At 39.5% G+C, this 23022-nt stretch overlaps 1 protein-coding gene across 7 annotated transcripts in view; it reads left to right on the forward strand.

The window, feature by feature from the left end:
* Positions 1-23022, forward strand: part of SPAG9 (sperm associated antigen 9) — a 143573-nt gene that overhangs the window by 25925 nt on the left and 94626 nt on the right. For all 7 annotated transcript variants that reach the window (XM_060135508.1, XM_060135509.1, XM_060135511.1 and 4 more), the window contains exon 2: positions 21297-21417. In XM_060135508.1, coding sequence (XP_059991491.1) covers positions 21297-21417 — 121 coding nt within the window. The remainder of the gene's footprint in view (positions 1-21296; positions 21418-23022) is intronic.

Genomic DNA, 23022 nt, shown 5'->3' on the forward strand with positions numbered 1-23022 from the left:
GTTGACCTGCTTCACTCATTGCACCCACCCACAATCCCCTTGCCTTGTGGTAACCACTAATCTGTTCTCTGTATCTATGAGTTTGTTTTATTTTGCTTGTTCATGTGTTTTGTTTTATTTTTTAGATTCTACACGAGTGAAATATGGTGTCTTTCTCCATCCAACCTATTTCGCTTCGCATAATACCCTCAGGATCCATCCATGTTGTTGCAAATGGCAGGATTTCATTCTTTTTGTGGCTGAGTAGTATTCCACTGTATGTATGTGTGTGTGTGTGTGTGTGTGTATGTGTGTGTGTGTGTGTGTGTGTGTGTGTGTATACACACACACACCACATCTTTTTATCAATTCATCCATTGATGGATACTTAGGTTATTTCCATATCTTGGCTATTGCAAATAATGCCATAATGAACACAGTGGTGCATTTATCCTTTTGAAATAATGTTTTCATGTTCTTCAGGTAAATACCCAGAAGTGGACTAGCTAGGTCATATGGTAGTTCTATTCTTTTTTTTCTTTTTGAGGAATCTCCATACTGTTTTCTTTAGTGGCTGCACTGAAGATGTGTACTTCGATGAAGAAATAAAGATGCCAGTTTTTTTTTTTTTTTTTGCGCTACGCGGGCCTCTCACTGTTGTGGCCTCTCCTGTTGCGGAGCACAGGCTCCGGACGTGCAGGCTCAGCAGCCATGGCTCACGGGCCCAGCCGCTCCGCGGCATGTGGGATCTTCCCGGACCGGGGCACGAACCCGTGTCCCCTGCATCGGCAGGCGGACTCTCATCCACTGCGCCACCAGGGAAGCCCAAGATGCCAGTTTTTAAGATATGTATTTGTAAACTTAAAAAGATATGGCCACATTTCTTGTCAAAAGGGGTGTATATATTCCCACCAGTAGTGTATAAGAGTTATTTTCCTGTATTTTTGCCAACACTCAATACCGTCTGACTTTCTGGGTTTTGCTGCCACTCTGATGTGTGTGAAATAACCTCTTGTTTTAATTTGCTTTTCTCAGATCACTAATGTGATCCTTTTCTATGAATTGCCTGTTCAGTTTCATTTACTCATAACTGGCAACAACCTGTGTCTGGATAGATCTAAATTATACTTTACAATAGTTTTATAGTATTCCCTCTAAGATCATCAATGGTTACTAAGACCATTGGGTGAAAAGGACTGGGGAATCTGTCATTTAAGAGCGTCCTAAGAGATATATCATCCAAATGCAACTTAAGGACTTTGTTTGGATCCTGACTATAAACGTATTTGTGAGGCAACCAGGTGAATCTGCACAGTGACTGGATATTCCTTGTTATTTCATTAAGGATTGGGAAATGGTTCTATTCTAACTCAATTATTCATTCAGCATTTTTTAGCTTTATTTTATTTTCTTTTTTGTTTTAATATTTATTTATTTGTTTTGGCTGTGCCTGGTCTTAGTTGCAGCACGTGGGATCTTTGTTGCGGCACACGGTATCTTTTTTTTCAGATGCAGCATGCAGACTTCTTAGTTGCAGCATGCGAACTCTTAGTTGAGGCCTGCATGCAGGATCTAGTTCCCCGACCAGGGAGAGAACCCGGGCCCCTGCATTGGGAGCACAGAGTCTTACCCACTGGACGACCAGGGAGTCCCTAGCTGAATTTTCTTATAAAAGAAAACTTCCTCCTCATCAACGGTTTGGTTACCCTAAGGTATAGTGTGTACAGGAAAGACAGGATAAGTGCTAGGTCTCTTCCTTCCTTCCTTCCTTCCTTCCTTCCTTCCTTCCTTCCTTCCTTCCTTCCTCCCTCCCTCCCTCCCTCCCTCCCTCCCTCCCTGCCTCCCTGCCTCCCTCCCTGCCTCCCTCCCTCCCTCCCTGTTGTGTGCGGGCTTTCTCTAGTTGCAGCGAGCGGGGGCTACTCTTCGTTGCAGTGCACGGGCTTCTCCTTGTGGAACATGGGCTCCAGGCGCACGGGCTTCAGTAGTTGCGGCACGTGGGCTCAGTAGTTGTGGCTCACGAGCTCTAGAGCACAGGCTCAGTAGTTGTGGCGCACGGGATTAGTTGCTCTGCGGCATGTGGGATCTTCCCGGACCAGGGATCAAACCCGTGTCCCCTGCATTGGCAGGCAGATTCTCAACCACTGCGCCACCAGGGAAGCCCCCAAGTGCTAGATTCTTTGATTCATGCTTTTGTAGTTTCTAAGAGCTCTCCCTTGTTTTTGTTTTCCCCTCTTTGCCAATTCTTTTGAAAATAGTATACTGTTCTGGTTTCATGGATGCAATGACTTTTCTTTGGTCTCTGAGGATATTAATTATAGCTTTTATTTGTTCCCTGCTTTGTCTGTTTCCTCAGCATACCTCCACCCCCCCGCTTTTTTCCTGATATTAGGTCTCTCTTTTTCAGGTTGGAGCTTCAAATGCCTGATAACCCTTAATTATCCCTTCACGTTTTAAGAGTAAGACACTAAAAAAGGATGGCCAGAAGTTTTGTGTGCCTAGGCACAATTTATTGTGTCTTATGAACTCAGATTTCGGTATTATCCCATGGTCTTTTCTCAGAGACATTTGAGTTTTTCCAAGGAAAGATTAATCTCTCTGGGGGTGGGGAGTGGAGTGGTAGATAAACCTAGTTATTATGAGAACCTGGGTGAGAGCAGGAACTGAAAGGGGACTGTCAGTATTACTGTTCGGTATATAGATTTTCATTTAATTTCTCTCTTTTCATTTGGCACCTGGCTATGCCTGGTATCTCTCCCCTAGTCTAGAATCTCTCTTACTGAATTTATTAAGAAAACAAACTTCTTATTTTCTGTGTGGGTGGGCAAAGAGGACCACCTGGCTGCTCTGGGATGATGCTAGGGACCTGCTAGGGACATTACTTACTAGTGCTTTTATTCTCCCAGTCATTCCCCCTGTTTTCAGCCTTATTCTCACTCTGATTCTCTAATTACATGGTTTCCATAACATGGATCTATCATAATTTACTTGTTCACTATCTATTGATGGACATTTAAGTTATCTTCTAGTTTTGAACTGTTACAAATAGCACTTCAGCAAATATCCTTGTACATGCCCCTTTGTGCATATTTATTTGATTTTTAATGACAGGAAGCTCTTACTACAAAATTTCATCATTAACTTAAATGCTACAAGTAATTCTGTTCCAAGTTATTTCTTTAAACTTTTTATTATGGAAATATCCAAGTGTTAAAGTAGAAGGGAATAGTATAATGAACTCCCACATATCCATCACTCGACTTTAACAGTTATCAGTATCAAGCCAGTATTGTTCCATCTGTCCCTCCCCACTTCCCCTCAGCATCTCCACCATAATTTTAAATTTTTAAATTTATTTATTTATTATTTGTTTTTGGCTGCGTTGGGTCCTCATTGCTGCGTGCGGGTTTTCTCTAGTTGTGGCGAGCTGGGGCTACTCTTCGTTGCAGTGCAGGGCTTCTCATTGCGGTGGCTTCTCTTGCTGCGGAGCACGGTCTCTAGGCGTGTGGGCTTCAGTAGTTGTGGCTCGCGGGCTCTAGGGCGCAGGCTCAGTAGTGTGGCGCACGGGCTCAGTTGTTCCGTGGCATGTGAGATCTCCCTGGACCAGGACTCGAACCCATGTCCCCTGCATTGGCAGGCAGATTCTTTTTTTTTTTTTTGGCAGGCAGATTCTTAACCACTGCACCACCAGGGAAGTCCCTCCACCATAATTTTAAAGCAGATCAAAGACTGTACACCAGCGTATCTCTAAAAGAGTTTTTAAAAAAAGCAAACATTATCATACTTAAGTTATAAATGATTATTCTTTTTTTTAGTCTTAATAATAGCTAATATTTAATGAGTGTTCACATTTCCCCAATTGTCTTATAAATGTAATTTTATAGTTGGTTGTTTCAATTAGGGTTGAAAGAAGATGGTCCACATATTTATACTTGGTTTAAGATGCCTCTTAGGCATCTCTTAATCTGTAACTGTTCTCCTTTTCTACCCCCTTGTTATTTAGTTTTGAAGAAATGGAGTCATTTGTATTAGAAATTTTTTTCTAAAATTTTCTAGAATTTTTTCTAGGGATGGGGGAGGGGAATCATTGTTTAATAATATGGTTTATCCTCTTATTTCTTAAAAGATACTATATTGAAAAACAATTTCATTTAACTGAACTTAACTGATAGCAATGATTATTTAAAATAATGGAAATATTTTCCTTCCTCCACTCTGCAGAGTAAATGGGGGGTGGATAATATCTGGGTGGATTCTGAGCAGTAAGTCAGCCTTTTATTTAGCGGTATTTTTTAGAGAACTACTGTATTCAAAGTTGCTATTTTAAAGGTTATGCGTTTTTGTTTGTTTTTGTTTTTTGTCTCTTGACATCTTTCTCCAATAAACAACAGTTTCTAGGGATTTTTTTTTCTTTTTTTTCTTTTTTTTTAATTTAGGGAGCTTGCCTTTTCAAAGTATTTGTTTTTCTCCAGAACAGTAGGGCAAAACAGCCCCTATAAGCCATCTGGACTTGAAACCATTTTGCTTGTTCTTTTTAGATCCTGACATGAGTGTGTATTGTCTACTGCCTTTTTTTGTTTTCTTTTCTTTTAAACAGTATCTAGTTGCTCCCAGGAGAGTTCTGTCTGGAGTTACATTTGTTTCTGGCTAATTAGTTATTGAGAGGAGAAAGGGTATCCAGTGAAGATGTATTTATAACACATGCTAAAAAAGCCCATTCACAGGCTCTTATCCCACTCCCAACACTTTTTTTAAAAAGCGTGAGAGAGAAACTGAGAGAGGGAGAGAGACAGACAGACAGAGGGGTTGGGGGGTGATGTGTACTCTACACCAGCATATCTGAGGGATCTAACAAACTCTCCTGTGCTTGGAGGGAGTAACCAGAATTCTCCAGGGGTAGGACGGTTTTATAATTTGAAAAACTGCCCCTCACTTGCCTTGATTTTGATATTGCCCTGCCTCCACCATTTGCCAAATGTAGTGGAGGGTGACGATCTTTATAAAGTTATGCCTCTGGCAGAAGTTGTCACATTAAATCAATATGAATGTTTATAGGCTTCTTATGAGCATTCATTCACTTTTTTTTTTCTTCTTTAAAATGTCTCTGGCTAGGGTAGAGCCTCCAAAATCCTAATTACTTTGCCTAAAAATACTGGGGTTTTTTTTGTTTTCTTTTTTGGCTGCGATGCGTGGCATGCAGGACCATAGCTCCCTGACCAGGGGTTGAACCCGCACCCTCCGCAGTGAAAGCATAGAGCCTTAACCACTGGACTGCCAGGGAAGACCCTACATTACTTAAGAATAAGGCTGTTAAAGAAAGATAAAGCCATCCTAAATCCCACCACTGCTAAACAGCCATTTTAATACATGCCTCCAAAGCTTTTATTTTGCCTATCTACTCTTCCTCCAGTTTGTAAATGTAGGATCACACTATATATAACGTTATATATCAAAGCTCTTAAAGTATGATAAAAGTAACACTCTTTTCATACATTCTTTAAGGACTTCGATCCACGTTGCTAACTTCCGCGTGGGTTGTACCAGTTACACTCCTAATAATGAGATACCTTTACAAATAAATATTCCATATGGTGCACTTGAATACCTCACCGGTAGCTCACCTTGATAGTAAAAATCAGTTCTATTATATTACCCATACCTCTCCTGCATCTGTTTATCCTAGATAAGCGATACCACCATCCTCACCATTGGCCAAATCAGAAAGCTAGACTTTTTCCTGAGCTTTCCTTCTCTCTTCTCCTTTACATTCATTCAGTCACCAATCCTGTTTATTTACCTCCAGAATATCTTGAATTCTTCCTCATCTCTCCATTCTCACTGCTACTGCACGTAATCATCTCTCATTACTGTGGTAACCTTTGGTCTCCCTTCAGATACTTTTGTTCCCTTCTCAGCACAGCCCATTCTCCGTATCCTCACAGACTGAGCTTTTCAAGGTATGAGTGGATTTAGACATCCTTAATGTGATCCAGTATCCTGTAAGGCCCTATATGATTTGTTCTTTATCTACGTTCCATCCTCATCTCAGGCCATTCTTTCTCCCAGATGTCTAAGCTTGGCCATTCTGGACTTCCTTGGTTTCTTTCAGCTTGATGAACTTTTTGCTCTTTACTTTATAAACTTTTTTTTTTAGGCTTCAGGTCTCAGTTTCAATGTCTCGGGAATGTCTTCCTTGAGTCATATCAAGTTAGTTTCCCATTATATGTATAACTTTTCTGATATCTTGTACTATTTCTTGTGTCATGTGATTACAGTGTGGTTGCATTGTGTATAAACTTGAACTATGATTTTTTAAAGTCTCATTTTGTATTCATAGTTTGAAATGTTAACTCCTCATTTCAGGAAGTCTTGGCAAGTATCACATCATATATAAGCCTGAGCCTGAGACTGACTTGTAAGCCAAGGTTGTGTTGTTATCCCATGTTGATGTCATTTAGAAAGTAACAGACTCTACTCAATACTCTGTAATGGCCTATATGGAAAAATAATCTAAAAAAAGAGTGGAATATATGTATATGTATTACTGATTCACTTTGCTGTACACCTGAAACTAACACGACATTGTAAATCAACATACTCCAAAAAAAAAAAAATTGTCTCTCTGAAAATAAAAACAAACGGTTAAAAAAGTGTTTTGGGCTTCCCTGGTGGCGCAGTGGTTGGGAGTCCGCCTGCCGATGCAGGGGACACGGGTTTGTGCCCCGGTCCGGGAAGATTCCACATGCCGCGGAGCGGCTGGGCCCGTGAGCCATGGCCGCTGAGCCTGCGCGTCCGGAGCCTGTGCTCCGCAACGGGAGAGGCCGCAACAGTGAGAGGCCCGCGTACCGCAAAAAAAAAAAAAAAAAAAAAGTGTTTTGCAGTTTTCAACTTTTAACTCTATGAAAAAGACACGATTCTCTGTATTGTGAAGCATGTAATATAGTACAGTGTACTAATTTGATTTATTTACCAAATAAACTATGACTGCTGCTGCTGCTGCTGCAAAAAAAGTAACAGAAATACCAGCCATGCCTCATCAGCATTAACCTCAGCGGCAACTTTTGTGTTAACTTACCTTCACAAATCAGTCTTTCGTCAGTTACTTTTTTTTTTTTATTTTTTTTTGGCTGTATCACACAGCTTGAGGGATCTTAGTTCCCTAACCAGGGATGGAGCCCGGGCCCCCTGCAGTGAAAGTGCTGAGTCCTAACCACTTAGACCACCAGGGAATTCCCATCAGTTACACATATTTAATGTCTGTTTTCTTCTGCCAAATTTCAAGCAATGGAGCATAGGGAGTAGATCTGTTTTGCAATCTACTACATTCTCAGCACCTTAGAATACTCAAGTTGTGTGTTGAAAGGGTAGATGGATAAAAGGAACCTTATTTGCCCACTTATTCCCTTTGTGAGTCAGAGGAGAGATTCCCCAACATATTCTTTGGCTAATGGTTTACCCATTACGTCATTTACTGAAATTCCAATCCCAAATTTTATCTCCCTGGACATGCTGGACATGCCGATCTTTATGCCTCTATGCCTTTGCATGTGCTGTTACCTCTGCCTGGAGTGTCTTTACCCCACTTTGTTAGATAAACTGTTTCTTTTAAAGTCAGCTGAAAGGGCTTCTCTTTTTTTTAAAACAGATTCAGTTGCTTATTCCTCTATGTTTCTATTGCCCCTTATACTTGCTTCCATTGTAGTACTTAGCATGTTATGTTGATAACTGTTTACTGTGTTTCTTTGGTGGCTGTCATGAAGTAAGTGCTTGGACTGGTTGGGTGGATAAAGAATTTTTAGTTAATATGTTATTTAAGTTAGGAGTAAATCTTATGAATGTCATTACCGAGTAGTTTGTAATAAGTATCTTTGTACTACCTCACTGCCTATTCTGTATTTCTGCCGGCATCTGGAGAACAGTCATTGTAAATAAGTGTGTGGTTTTATTTAATTGTGACAACAATTTTTCTTTGACTAGAAAGTGACAGAATGGGCTATGTTCCTATTTTTATATTATCTCAGTTTGTGTGTTAAGTTGAAAATACAGGAGTAGAAAGCAGACATGTCTTTTGAAGTAAGTTAAGACTTTAAAACAAGAGTCAGACGTGTTTGTAGTCTACAAAGTTACAAAGAGGTTCAGCAGTACTCACATATGCTAACTAGCCCGCCTAGGATCTCTGAATGTAGAAGAGAAGTAGAAAGGCTTGTTGGAGAACTTTCTACTTAGTGTAATCCATGCCAGCTACTGCCTGATTATTTTCACTATAGTATGAGAAGGTTAGGAATAGAAAAAAGGAACAGTTCTCATTACCTCCCTTATGCTCTACCTCTAACCCACACCCAGGAAAAAGGACTCCTATTAGGACCAGGAATCTAAACCTTTTTCTGCTAACAGTCTTATTTTAGCAGGTGATTGACTTTCATGGCACCTTCTCTATTTCGATTCCAATTTTCTTTTTCTTAAATTTTTTTTTCTTTTTTCTTAAATTTTTATGTTTCTCACTTTCACATTATTGGGAAGTGCCATATAGAACCAGGTCATCTTCTGAAGTTTTTTGTACTTATTATCAGTATTGTGTTTTTGAGTTACCCTACCCTATAGCAACGTCTCTTCCCAAGGTTATCTGTGTTATCAGGGATGTTTCACAAAACAGTCGCTAAAAACTAGCCTGTTTGACAGATATGTCTCTTGGATGACAGTTTAGATAATTTCAATCATTTGTTACTTTTTCTTGATTACTCTTTGAAGGCTGTTAAGAAGTGTTTATCAGGACTTCCCTGGTGGTCCAGTGGTGAAGAATCTGCCTTATGGTGCGGGGGAAGCGGGTTCGATCCCTGGTCGGGGAACTAAGATCCCACATGCCGCGGGGCAGCTGGGCCTGCGCGCCACAACTACTGAGCCCGAGTGCCACAAACTACAGAGCCCACGTGCCACAACTAGAGAAGAAAACCTGAGCGCCACAACTAGAGAGAAGCCCTCGTGCTGCAATGAAGAGCCTGTGCGCTGCAACTAAAACATCCTGCCCTGCATGCTGCAATGAAGACCCGACGCAGCCAAAAATAAAAATAAATAAATAAAGTAAATAAATAAATATTTTTTAAATAAGTGTTTATCCTACCAGGCTTTCAGTGCCCTGCGTGATCTATTAACATACCTTATCAGAACTGAGGCATATTTATTTTTGTTGTGCAATAGTGATTAGCATTTTAAATGAAGGCGGCAGCTGTACATTTCCAAACAAGATTTAATGCACATTTAAAATTGGGATTTTCTGGAGTTCCCTGGTGGTCTAGTGGTTAGGATTCAGCACTTCCACTGCCGTGGCCCGGGTTCAATCCCTGGTGGGGGAACTGAGATCCTGCAAGCTGCGTGGTGCAGCCCACCTCCTCCAAATAAACAAACAAAATGGGATTTTTCAAGAGAGAAATTTAAAAACTTATTTTTAAAAATCAACAATTAACATAATTTTTATAAATGGGGAAAATCATTCTTGATTTCTTATAGAGCTTGAAGATGCACTGAAATTGAATGACTAGTTTGCTTCATATATATTTTTTAATACTTTGTAATTCTTCACATTTATTTATTTATTTTTGGCTGTGAGGATCTTCGTTGCAGCACACGGGCTTAGTTGCCCCGAGGCATGTGGGATCTTAGTTCCCTGACCAGGGATCGAACCTGCGTCCCTTGCACTGGAAGGCAGATTCTTAACCACTGGACCACCAGGGAATTCCCTGCTTCATATATTTATTTTCTTGGGGAAAGGTCTATATTCATAAGATTCTCAAAGCAGTTCATGATTCCAAAAAGCTTAAGATCCACTGTTTAGAATAAGAAAGGAAAAAACATATACCCTTGAGAGAAACAGTTCATTTTGAAGTCTCTAAGTTTATCTGTTTTAATTTGCTTGAAGGAGAGGCCTGGGATTATGTATTTGCTTTGGAATATTTTCATTATTTCCAGTCATTTCCTGTGAAGGGAAACTGCAGAAACAAGAGATTTCCATTTGAAGTTAAATAACCCTGCCGGTCCAAAAAATGGTCACATCATTTTGGGGGGAAAAAAAAATCTCTCTTCTTTTTGCTCTGTTTACTTAAAGTGATATTTACTTTAAGTAATAAAATGTGAAAAAAGCGGAAGCTTGAACCATCTAGGTGTAGGTCGGCTTGAAGAGTAAGCATATAATAGTGACTGCTAAATAGTTTTGGATTATTCATGCCCTTGTGCAGCCAAACTGGGTCGCTAAGAAATGAAGCTGTGTGTCTGTGACGATATTTCTTCTGTCATTCAGAAAGGAGTTCTGAAAAGGCGGGATAGTGGTAAAGTTGGATTTTTTACTAGCTTTATGGAGAAATAATTGACATATGGTGTAAGTTTAAAGTGTACAACGTAATGATTTGGTAAAGGTATATGTTGCAAAATGATTACCACAAAAAGTTAGTTAACACATTGCCATCACTTCACATACTTTTTGTGTGTGTGGTGAGAACTTAAAAAAAAATCGACTCTTAGCAACCTTCAAATATACAATACAGTAGTATTTTTAACTATAGTAACCATGCTGTGCATTATATCACCAGGACTTGTAAGTGGAAGTTTGTACCCTTTGATCACCTTCACCCATATCCCCTACCTCCACTCCCTGCCCCTGGCAACCACCAATCTGTTAGGGGTAAAAGTTTTGTTAGGAGTTTAATAGCACAGCATTTTAGGTGTTACTTGGTAAACATCTGCTGTATGTTCTTTTTTTTTTTTTTTTTTTTACATCTTTATTGGAGTATAATTGCTTTACAGTGGTGTGTTAGCTTCTGCTTTATAACAAAGTGAATCAGTTATACATATGTTCCCATATCTCTTCCCTCTTGTGTCTCCCTCCCTCCTGCCCTCCCTATCCCACCCCTCTAAGTGGTCACAAAGCACCGAGCTGATCTCCCTGTGCTATGCGGCTGCTTCCCACTAGCTATCTATTTTACATTTGGTAGTGTATATACGTCCATGCCACTCTCTCACTTTGTCACAGCTTACCCTTCCCCCTCCCCATATCCTCAAGTCCATTCTCTAGTAGGTCTGTGTCTTTATTCCTGTCTTACCCCTAGGTTCTTCATGACATTTTTTTCCTTAAATTCCATATATATGTGTTAGCATACGGTATTTGTCTTTCTCTTTCTGACTTACTTCACCCTGTATGACAGACTCTAGGTCCATCCACCTCGTTACAAATAGCTCAATTTCGTTTCTTTTTATGGTGCTGTATGTTCCTTAAAACAACATTTTATCTATAGCACACAAGCCTGAAATAAGACTTTCTGGTTATTTGCCCAGATATGGCAGTTCCGTTAGCCAAGGGAGCATCATTTTCAAAGCAGGCAAAAAAATAATTACATTTTCTTATTAATTCTTAGTCTTTGCTTCTGTCCCCAGGTAAAATGTTGAAATAACTTACTCAGACTTCATCAGCAACATCCTGTTACATAATGCTGCTTTTCTGTTCAATGTAACCTTTGTATCATCTGCCTGCATTCAATTTGTAGCCAGTGAACACCCTTGGAAGGCAGGGATAGTATGATACTCACAGTCATATTCCATGTGCCTGGCACATAGTAAGTAGTTTAAGTAAGTAGTTGTTTCTTTCTTTTTTTTTTTTCCCGCTGCGCCACGTGGCATACAAGATCTTAGTTCTCCGACCAGGGATCGAACCCGCGCCCCCTACAGTGGTAGTGTGGAGTCTTAACCACTGGGCCGCCAGGGAATCCCACCCCTCCCCTTTTTAAAGTAGTCATTTCTTGAGTGAATGAATGATTTGTCAAGTTTACCTCTTTTCTTACATTTACTATAACCTTTACTCCTTCTTTATGTAATCATTTTTAGATTAATATTCTACAAAAAATAAACAATGACAAATATGGAATATTTTCACAGAAAAGGGCAGGGGTGCTAAATGTGGGGTTTGTGGAAGGGCTTAAACGGTCTCTGAGCCTCTGAGAAAAATAGGTAGAATTTGAGTTAGGTGAGGGCATTTCTTCTGGGGAAACATGGTTCATGGATATATCAAATTCCCAAATCAGTCTGTGGAACTCCAAATGATTAAGAACCAGTGTTACAGATGTTGGAGGTTTCAGGCTTCAAAGATTAGGAAAATATTGGCTAATAAAATGAGAAAATAAAATGGTTCTTGAGGGAAAGTAGCTGAATATATTAGGATGCTTTTAGTTTCTTGTGATAGAAACCAACTCAAGCTTATATAAAATAGAATTTATTGGTTTATGTCACTGAAAAAATAAAACAATTGGGAAATGCCAGCCTCAGGAAATATTGAATCTAGGAACTCAAATGGTATCTTTAATTAGGGGTTTTCCCCCCTTGTTGTTTTCCTTTAACATTGGCTTTGTTTTCAGGCATGCTCCTTCCACCTGTTGAAAAGGATGTCCCTCTGCAGCTTAAGCCTGCTAGATTCTTAAGAGTTTGGGATTCCAGAGGAAGAGAGGTTGTATTCTTCCTAAAAACTGGCAAATGTCCCAGAGAGGACTCTGATCAGTCTGGTTCAGGTCATATGCCCACCCGTAGGGAGATGGAGTCCTCACGAATCGAAATGCATGGACTGAATGGATTTCGCATGAAACTGGGGAGAAGTTCCTCAAAGGAAGACAGTGTGTACAAGACGAAAAACAATGTCCACTACAGTGACTGAAAAGTTTTAGGACACATAAAGTAGGTAATAGACAGCAAATTTCATATTAAAACTAGAGTGTATTTAGTGATATCTAAGTTTATTTGTGAATTATACAGTTTTCTCTATGGATTTTAGTTTTTTTACTGTGAAAGTTTTTTCATTTATGTATTCATTTGTTTAACAAATATTTGAGCACCTGCTGTGTGCCATCATCATTCTTTGCACTGGGAATAACAACAGCAAGCAAAACAAATCCCTGCCCTCATGGAACCTACATTCTAGTGAGGCAAGGCAGATAATAAATAAGATAAATTACTAAAGTATATAGTATGTTAGATGAAGATAAGTGCAATAGAGAAAAAAAGCAGGAAGGGAAGTAGGGAGTACATATTGCAGTTTTAAATATGATGGGCAAAAAAAGTCTTAGTAAAAAGGTGACATTTGAACAAAGATGTTAAGGAGGTGAGGATGAGCAAGCCATTTGGATATCTGGGGGAAGAGTAGTAGAAGATGATGTCAAAGAAGTAAGAAGATGATAGATTGTATTCATCCTGGGGGTCTCTGGTAAGGACTTTGGGAGAATGCAAGCAATCAGAGGATTTCAAGCAGAAGAGTACACTGATCTGATTTTTAAAAAGGGTCACCCTAACTACTGTATGGAAAATGCATTGTAGAGGTACAAGGGTGGAAGTAAGGAGGCCAGTTAGGAGGCTATTGCTACTGCCCTAATCCAGGCAATAGATAATGGTGGCACAGACCAGGATGGTGATGGAGATGATGAAAAGTGGTCAGATCTGAAGGTAGATTTGCTGTTGAATTGGATATCACGTATTAGAGAATGAGTAGAATTTTGGGCCTGAGCAACTGACCACAGTAACTTAATGAGCTAGGTAAGACCAGGAGGAGCAGGCTTTGACATATTAATTTTAAGGTTCTTATTAGACATTCAGATGGAGTTGTCCAGAAGGCAACTGGACATTACAAATCTGGAATTCAGGTCTGGGCTAGAGGCTGGGCTAGAAATTTGGAGGTTGTCAGCATTCATTTAGTATTTAAAGTTTTGAAACTGGATGAGATCACAGGGAATAAGAATAAACCATGAAGAGAAAGAGTTGTCCAGGGACTGAGCTTGCCAGTGTTAAGAAGGTGGGGACAAGAGGAAGAACAAAGAAAGACCAAGAAGGAGCAGCCAGCAAAGTGGAAGGAAAACAAGGAAAAAACCCAACTGGGAGAAAAAAAAGTTTTAAGGAGGAGCGAGTGATCAGTTGTCAAGTGATGCAGATAAAACAATTTAAAAAACAAGGTGAAGACTGAGATTTATTGATAATCTCTCCATGATGAGAATGATTTTAATTAAATTTGACTGGTGGAGATATTTCTAGCACATGGTTCAGGTAATTTAGAAGACTGTTCACTAATCAAATAATCGTTTAAATATATTTATTGATATTCCATCCTTTAGTTTTCTCTTTTACATATTATATACAAAATTATGTAAAAAATTATGTATTGAACTCTGAATATGTAAGTATACTAGTTAAGTTAAAGGATTTATATATTTGGAGTAGGTATATGTATTTTTTTAACACAGTAATTCCGCTTTTTTAAAAATTTAATTTTTTTTTTATAGAGCAGGTTCTTATTAGTCATCCATTTTATACACCTCAGTGTATACATGTCAATCCCAGTCTCCCAATTCATCACACTACTCCCCCACCCCTCCGCTGCTTTCCCTGCTTGGTGCCCATACGTTTGTTCTCTATATCTGTGTCTCTATTTCTGCCCTGCAAACCGGTTCATCTGTACCATTTTTCTAGGTTCCACATATATGTGTTAATATATGATATTTGTTTTTCTCTTTCTGACTTACTTCACTCTGTATGACAGTCTCTAGATCCATCCACGTCTCAACAAATGACCCAATTTCGTTCCTTTTTATGGCTGAGTAATATTCCATTGCATATATGTACCACATCGTCTTTATCCATTCGTCTGTCGATGGCATTTAGGTTGCTTCTATGACCTGGCTATTGTAAATGGTGCTGCAGTGAACATTGGGGTGCATGTGTCTTTTTGAATTATGGTTTTCTCTGGGTATATGCCCAGTAGTGGGATTGCTGGGTCATATGGTAATTCTGTTTTTAGTTTTTTAAGGAACCTCCATACTGTTCTCCATAGTGGCTGTACCAATTTACATTCCCACCAACAGTGCAGCAGGGTTCCCTTTTCTCCACACCCTCTCCAGCATTTGTTTGTAGATTTTCTGATGATGCCCATTCTAACTGGTGTGAGGTGATAACCTCACTGTAGTTTTGATTTGCATTTCTCTAATAATTAGTAATGTTTAGCATCTTTTCATGTGCTTCTTGGCCATCTGTATGTCCTCTTTGGAGAAATGTCTCTTTAGGTCTTCTGCCCCTTTTTTGATTGGGTTGTTTGTTTTTTTAATATTGAGCTGCATGAGCTCTTTGTATGTTTTGGAGATTAATCCTTTGTCCGTTGATTTGTTTGCAAATATTTTCTCCCATTCTGAGGGTTGTCTTTTCATCTTGTTTGTAGTTTCCTTTGCTTTGCAAAAGCTTTTAAGTTTCATTAGGTCCCATTTGTTTGTTTTTGTTTTTATTTCCATTACTCTAGGAGGTGGGTCAAAAAGGATCTTGCTGTGATTTATGTCAAAGAGTGTTCTTCCTTTGTTTTCCTCTAAGAGTTTTATAGTGTCCGGTCTTACATTTAGGTCTCTAATCCATTTTGAGTTTATTTTTGTGTATGGTGTTAGGGAGTGTTCTAATTTCATTCTTTTACATGTAGCTGTCCAGTTTTCCCAGCACCACTTATTGAAGAAACTGTCTTTTCTCCATTGTATATGCTTGCCTCCTTGTCATAGATTAGTTGACCATAGGTGCATGGGTTTATCTCTGGGCTTTCTATCCTGTTCCATTGATATATATATTTCTGTTTTTGTGCCAGTACCATATTGTCTTGATTACTGTAGCTTTGCAGTATAGTCTGAAGTCAGGGAGTCTGATTCCTCCAGCTCCGTTTTTCTCCCTCAAGACTGCTTTGGCTATTCGGGGTCTTTTGTGTCTCCATACAAACTTTAAGATTTTTTGTTCTAGTTTGTGAAAAATGCCATTGGTAATTTGATAGGGATTGCAGTGAATCTGTAGATTGCTTTGTGTAGTATAGTCATTTTCACAATATTGATTCTTCCAATCCGAGAACATGATATATCTCTCCATCTGTTGGTATCCTCTTTAATTTCTTTTATCAGTGTTTTATAGTTTTCTGCATACAGGTCTTTTGTCTCCCTAGGTAGGTTTATTCCTAGGTATTTTATTCTTTTGTTGCAACGGTAAATGGGAGTGTTTCCTTAAGTTCTCTTTCAGATTTTTCATCATTAGTGTATAGGAATGCAAAAGATTTCTGTGCATTAATTTTTTTTTTTATGGTACGTGGGCCTCTCACTGTTGTGGCCTCTCCCGTTGTGGAGCACAGGCTCCGGACGCGCAGGCTCAGCGGCCTTGGCTCACGGGCCCAGCCGCTCTGCGGCATGTGGGATCCTCCTGGACTGGGGCATGAACCCGTGTCCCCTGCATCGGCAGGCGACTCTCAACCACTGCGCCACCAGGGAAGCCCTGTGCATTAATTTTGTATCCTGCAACTTTACCAAATTCATTGATTAGCTCTAGTAGTTTTCTGGTGGCATCTTTAGGATTCTCTATGTATAGTATCATGTCATCTGCAAACAGTGACAGTTTTACTTCAAGTTTTCCAACTTGTATTTCTTTTATTCCTTTTTCTTCTCTGAGTGCCATGGCTAGGACTTCCAAAACTATGTTGAATAATAGTGGTGAGAGTGGACATCCTTCTCTTTTTCCTGATTTTAGAGGAAATGCTTTCAGTTTTTCACCATTGAGAATGATGTTTGCTGTGGGTTTGTCATATATGGCCTGTATTATGTTGATGTAGGTTCCCTCTATGCCCACTTTCTGGAGAGGTTTTATCATAAACAGGTGTTGAATTTTGTCGAAAGCTTTTTCTGCATCTATTGAGATGATCATATGGTTTTTATTCTTCAATTTGTTAATTTGGTGTATCACATTGATTTGCATATATTGAAGAATCCTTGCATCCCTGGGATAAATCCCACTTGATCATGGTGTATGATCCTTTTAATGTGTTGTTGGATTCTGTTTGCTAGTATTTTGTTGAGAATTTTTGCATCTATATTCATCAGTGATATTGGTCTGTAATTTTCTTATTTTGTAGTATCTTTGTCTGGTTTTGGTATCAGGGTGATGGTGGCCTCATAAAATGAGTTTGCAAGTTTTCCTTCCTCTGCAATTTTTTGGAAGAGTTTGAGAAGGATGGGTGTTAGCTCTTCTCTAAATGTTTGATAGAATTCACCTGTGAAGCCATCTGGTCCTGGGCTTTTGTTTGTTGGAAGATTTTTTTTTTTTTTTTCTGTATGCGGGCCTCTCTCTCACTGTTGTGGCCTCTCCCGTTGTGGAGCACAGGCTCCAGACGCGCAAGCTCAGCGGCCATGGCTCACGGGCTCAGCCGCTCCGTGGCATGTGGGATCTTCCCGGACCAGGTCACGAACCCGTGTCCCCTGCATTGGCAGGCGGACTCTCAACCACTGCACCACCAGGGAAGCCCTGTTGGAAGATTTTTTTTTTTTGGAAGATTTTTAATCACAGTTTCAATTTCATTATTTGTGATTGGTCTGTTCATATTTTCTGTTTCTTGTTGGTTCAGTCTCAGAAGGTTATACCTTTCTAAAAATTTGTCCATTTCTTCCATGTTGTCTATTTTATTGGCATAGAGTTGCTTGTAGTAGTCTCTTAGGATGCTTGTATTTCTGCGGTGTCCATTGTAACTTCTCCGTTTTCATTTCTAATTTTATTGATTTGAGTCCACTCCCTCTTTTTCTTGTTGAGTCTGGCTAATGGTTTATCAAGTTTGTTTATCTTCTCAAAGAACCAGCTTTTAGTTTTATTGATCTTTGCTGTTCTTTTCTTTGTTTCTATTTCATTTATATCTGCTCTGATCTTTATGATTTCTTTCCTTCTAACTTTGGGTTTTGTTTGTTCTTCTTTCTCTAGTTCCTTTAGATATAACATTAGATTGTTTATTTGAGATGTTTCTTGTTTCATGAGGTAGGCTTGTATAGCCATAAACTTCCCTCTTAGAACTGCTTTTGCTGCATCCCACAGGTTTTGGATCATCATGTTTTCATTGTCATTTGTCTCTAGGTATTTTTCGATTTCGTCTTTGATTTCTTCAGTGATCTCTTGGTTATTTAGTAACGTATTGTTTAGCCTCCATGTGTTTGTGTTTTTTACGTTTTTTTCCCTGTAATTCATTTCTAATCTCATAGCGTTGTGGTCAGAAAAGATGCTTGATATGATTTCAGTTTTTTTGAATTGATTTGTGACCCAAGATATGATCTATCCCGGAGAATGTCCCATGCACACTTGAGAAGAAAGTGTAATCTGCTCTTTTTGGATGGAATGTCCTATAAATATCAATTAAATGTATCTGGTCTGTTGTGTCATTTAAAGCTTGTGTTTCCTTATTAATTTTCTGTTTGGGTGATCTGTCCAATGGTGTTAGTGAGGTGTTAAAAGTTCCCCACTATTACTGTGTTATTGTCGATTTCCTCTTTTAGAGTCGTTAGCAGTTGCCTTATATATTGAGGTGCTCCTGTGTTGGGTGTATATATATTTATAATTGTTATATCTTCTTCCTGGATTGATCCCTTGATCATTATGTAGTGTCCTTCCTTGTCTTTTGTAACATTCTTTATTTTAAAGTCTATTTTATCTGATATGAGTATTGCTACTCCAGCTTTCTTTTTATTTCCATTTGCATGGAATATCTTTTTCCATCCCCTCAGTTTCAGTCTGAATGTGTCCCTAGGTCTGAAATAGGTCTCTTGTAGACAGCATATATATGGGTCTTATTTTTGTATCCATTCAGCCAGCTTGTGTCTTTTGGTTGGAGCATTTAATCCATTCACATTTAAGGTAATTATCGATATGTATGTTCCTATTACCATTTTCTTAATTGTTTTGGTTTTTTTTTTAATGTATTTATTTATTTATTTATGGCTGTGTTGGGTCTTCGTTTCTGTGCATGGGCTTTCTCTAGTTGTGGCAAGCGGGGGCCACTCTTCATCGCGGTGCGCAGGCCTCTCACTATCGCGGCCTCTGTTGTTGCGGAGCACAGGCTTCAGGCGCGCAGGCTCAGTAATTGTGGCTCACGGGCCCAGTTGCTCCGCGGCATGTGGGATCTTCCCAGACCAGGGCTCGAACCCGTGTCCCCTGCATTGGCAGGCAGATTCTAAACCACTGCGCCACCAGGGAAGCCCTGGGTTTGTTTTTGTAGGTCCTTTTCTTCTCCTGTGTTTCCCACTTAGAGAAGTTCCTTTAGCATTTGTTGTAGAGCTGGTTTGGTGGTGCTGAATTCTCTTAGCTTTTGCTTGTCTGTAAAGCTTTTGATTTCTCCATCAAATCTGAATGAGATCCTTGTCTGGTAGAGTAATCTTGGTTGTAGTTTCTTCCCTTTCATCACTTTTAAGTATATCATGCCACTCCCTTCTGGCTTGTAGAGTTTCTGCTGAGAAATCAGCTGTTAACCTTATGGGAGTTCCCTTTATGTTATTTGTCGTTTTTCCCTTGCTGGTTTCAGTAATTTTTCTTTGCCTTTAATTTTTGCCAATTTGATTACTATGTGTCTCGACGTGTTTCTCCTTGGGTTTGTCCTGTATGGGTCTCTCTGCACTTCCTGGACTATTTCCTGGGTGGCTATTTCCTTTCCCATGTTAGGGAAGTTTTCGACTATAATCTCTTCAAATATTTTCTTGGGTCCTTTCTCTCTCTCTTCTCCTTCTGGGACCCCTATAATGCGAATGTTGTTGCGTTTAATGTTGTCCCAGAGGTCTCTTAGGCTGTCTTCATTTCTTTTCATTCTTTTTTCTTTATTCTGTTCCGCAGCAGTGAATTCCATCATTCTGTCTTCCAGGTCACTTATCCGTTCTTCTGCCTCAGTTATTCTGCTATTGATTCCTTCTAGTGTATTTTTCATTTCAGTTATTGTGTTGTTCATCTCTGCTTGTTTGTTCTTTAATTCTTCTAGATCTTTGTTAAACATTTCTTGCATCTTCTCGATCTTTGCCTTCATTCATTTTCTAAGGTCCTGGATCATCTTTACTATCATTATTCTGAATTCTTTTTCTGGAAGGTTGCCTATCTCCACTTCATTTAGTTGTTTTTCTGGGGTTTTATCTTGTTCCTTCATCTGGTACATAGCCCTCTGCCTTTTCATCTTGTCTACCTTTCTGTGAATGTGGTTTTTGTTCCACAGGCTGCAGGATTGTAGTTCTTCTTGCTTCTGCTGTCTGCCCTCTAGTGGATGAGGCTATCTAAGAGGCTTGTGCAAGTTTCCTGATGGGAGGGAGTGGTGGTGGGTAGAGCTGGCTGTTGCTTTGATGGGCAGAGCTCAGTAAAACTTTAATCCACTTGTTTGCTGATGGGTGGGGCTGGGTTCCCTCCCTGTTGGTTGTTTGGCCTGAGGCGACCCAACACTGGAGCATACCCGGGCTCTTTGGTGGGGCTAAGGGCAGACTCTGGGAGGGCTCACGCCAAGAAGTACTTCCCAGAACTTCTGCTGCCAGTGTCCTTGTCCTCACGGTGACACACAGCCACCCCCCGCCTCTGCAGGAGCCCCTCCAACACTACCAGGTAGGTCTGGTTCAGTCTCCCCTGGGGTCACTGCTCCTTCCCCTGGGTCTCGATGCACACACTACTTTGTGTGTGCCCTCCAAGAGTGGAGTCTCTGTTTCCCCCAGTCCTGTCGAAGTCCTGCAATCAGATCCCACTAGGCTTCAAAGTCTGTTTCTCTAGGAATTCCTCCTCCCGTTGCCGGACCCCCAGGTTGGGAAGCCTGACGTGGGGCTCAGAACCTTCACTCCAGTGGGTGGACTTCTGTGGTCTAAGTGTTCTCCAGTCTGTGTGTCACCCACCCAGCAGTTATGGGATTTGATTTTACTGTGATTGCGCCCCTCCTACCATCTCATTGTGGCTTCTCCTTTGTCTTTGGATGTGGGGTATCGTTTTTGGTGAGTTCCAGTGTCTTCCTGTCGATGATTGTTCAGCAGTTAGTTGTGATTGTGGTGTTCTTGTGAGAGGGAGTGAGAGCATGTCCTTCTACTCCACCATCTTGAATCAATCTCTATGTATTTTCTTTGGAATGCCTGTTATAATGAAGTGGAAACACTTTCATAAATATTATTTTGTCATCTTTTCCCGTCTATATTTGGAGATTTTAAACCTTAATTATTACTTTTTTTTTTAAAATTTTTTGGCCGTGCTGTGTGGCATGTGGGATCTTAGTTCCCTTGACCAGGGATCGAACCCGTGTCCCCTGCAATGGAAGCACGGAGTCTCAACCACTGGACCCCCAGAGAAGTCCCGTAAACCTTAATTTTTATAGAGAAACTAAAAATCAACCTAAGTTCATGATTCTGAGATCTTCTTGAGTAGTTAATGCCAAGTTGTGATTCTTGATACCAAGAAACACAGGGGTTTATAATGTTAAAAATGTTTCATTTATCTAATGAAAATAATGTATTTTTCTTCTTTATTAGAAATTCATTGAATTTGAAGACTCTCAAGAACAGGAAAAAAAGGATTTACAGACCAGAGTGGAATCTTTAGAATCTCAAACAAGACAACTTGAACTCAAGGCCAAAAACTATGCTGACCAGAGTAAGTAAAATATGTTAAAGAGTGGAATGACTCATCCTGACATTTGATTACAGTTCCAGATATATGCTTGGAATTGTCACCCCACCCTCAAAAGTGAGACCTGGGAGCTTGGTTTATTCTTTTTTGTTCACATTTTCATGTGGTACCCATGTCTGCAGAAATGACTAAGTCAGACACCTATAGGACTCTCTTCTTCAATTTAGCTCTCAGCTTTTGTTTGTAGCTTACATTGTATAGTAGTTAACATTATGCTGTATCCATCGTGCAGGATTCTGGGGTGTGTACATGTGAATCATTTCTTCAAATTTTGATCAGTTACACAAAGTTCCATTGGTTTCTGTGTTGCTTTGAAATTTAAAAATGTAAGAGAAACTTTGAAGTATGTATAAAAAAATTACTGAATTCTTTTTCATTCCTTTCTATGGAAAACCGAGGACACTGAGGGGACTAGAACGACATTTTTCAGAACCATTTCATTTTTAATATAATTTCATATGTTCTTGATTCAAATATAGTTATTGTTTCAAATTCCAAGGACTTCTTCCCATTTTTGTCTAATGAAAGTGGACCTAATTAAGTCAAAATTCAAAAAAGAAACTTTATGGCATATTTTCATGTTTGATTCAGGCAGATCACTTTCCAGTTTTCCCTCCCAGGATTGTAAACTTCTAGATGGCCCGCAGTTACTCTTCCCACACCACCCATGAAGGTTACATAGTGACACCTGCTGTAAAAGGACTGGCATTCATGAAGGATAACCTTCACTACCAGGCTTAGAGTATGTATGATAACTGGCTGCTCCCTTTAGGACTCTGGAAGAGTCCAGTAGAGCTAAAACCTAGAATCACTGGGAATCTGGAGTTTAGGCATTCTAGAATTCAAGGAGAACTCAAATGGCTATTAAGCAGATGTCATGGAAGGGAGCCAGTGGATATTTGGTAATGGAAGGCCACCAGAGTGAGACAAAATGAGCTATGTGTCATGTCTTTGTTCTTTTAGGCGTGTAGATACCTAGAGTGCTGTACCCTGCCTTTGTTAACAGTGAATCCTAACTTGATTGCGTTTTCATATCAGGGACTATAGTATTTTAGAACAAAACACTAAAGGTGCAGTTTTGACAGAACCAACCTCATTCTTGTACCAAGTACGTTTACCTCTTGACTTCTGAGGAGTATCAAGTTTTGGATAAGGAAATTTTCTTTTGACTTAGAAAGGAACTCCTTTTCTAGAATCTTTTGATGCACTAAATAATCTGCTTCTATGATAGGAAATATTAAAGGAAGAATTACCTTGTACTTGATATAGTAGCTTTTTAAATTAAGATTGTTTTCCAGTCCAGTGAGTCATACCTACCTTTTTTGGAATTGTCATGTTCTTTGGTGTCCATTCTCTCATTTCTCTTTCAGAAGTATTGATTACCATGTATCCTATTTTTAATTCAAGATAATTTTTTACAAATAAGGTGTCATTTAAAAATAATTGATAATTCTCTATGGAAGGGATGAGTAAATTAATCACCAAGTATTGGATATGGTCTTGAGCTATATTTGATCTGAGAACTTTATTTTTGTTATTAATACAATATTCTCTCAAGAATTCCTCCCC

This window comes from Lagenorhynchus albirostris, chromosome 20 (genome assembly GCF_949774975.1).
Source record: "Lagenorhynchus albirostris chromosome 20, mLagAlb1.1, whole genome shotgun sequence".
Taxonomy (NCBI): Eukaryota; Metazoa; Chordata; class Mammalia; order Artiodactyla; family Delphinidae; genus Lagenorhynchus; species Lagenorhynchus albirostris.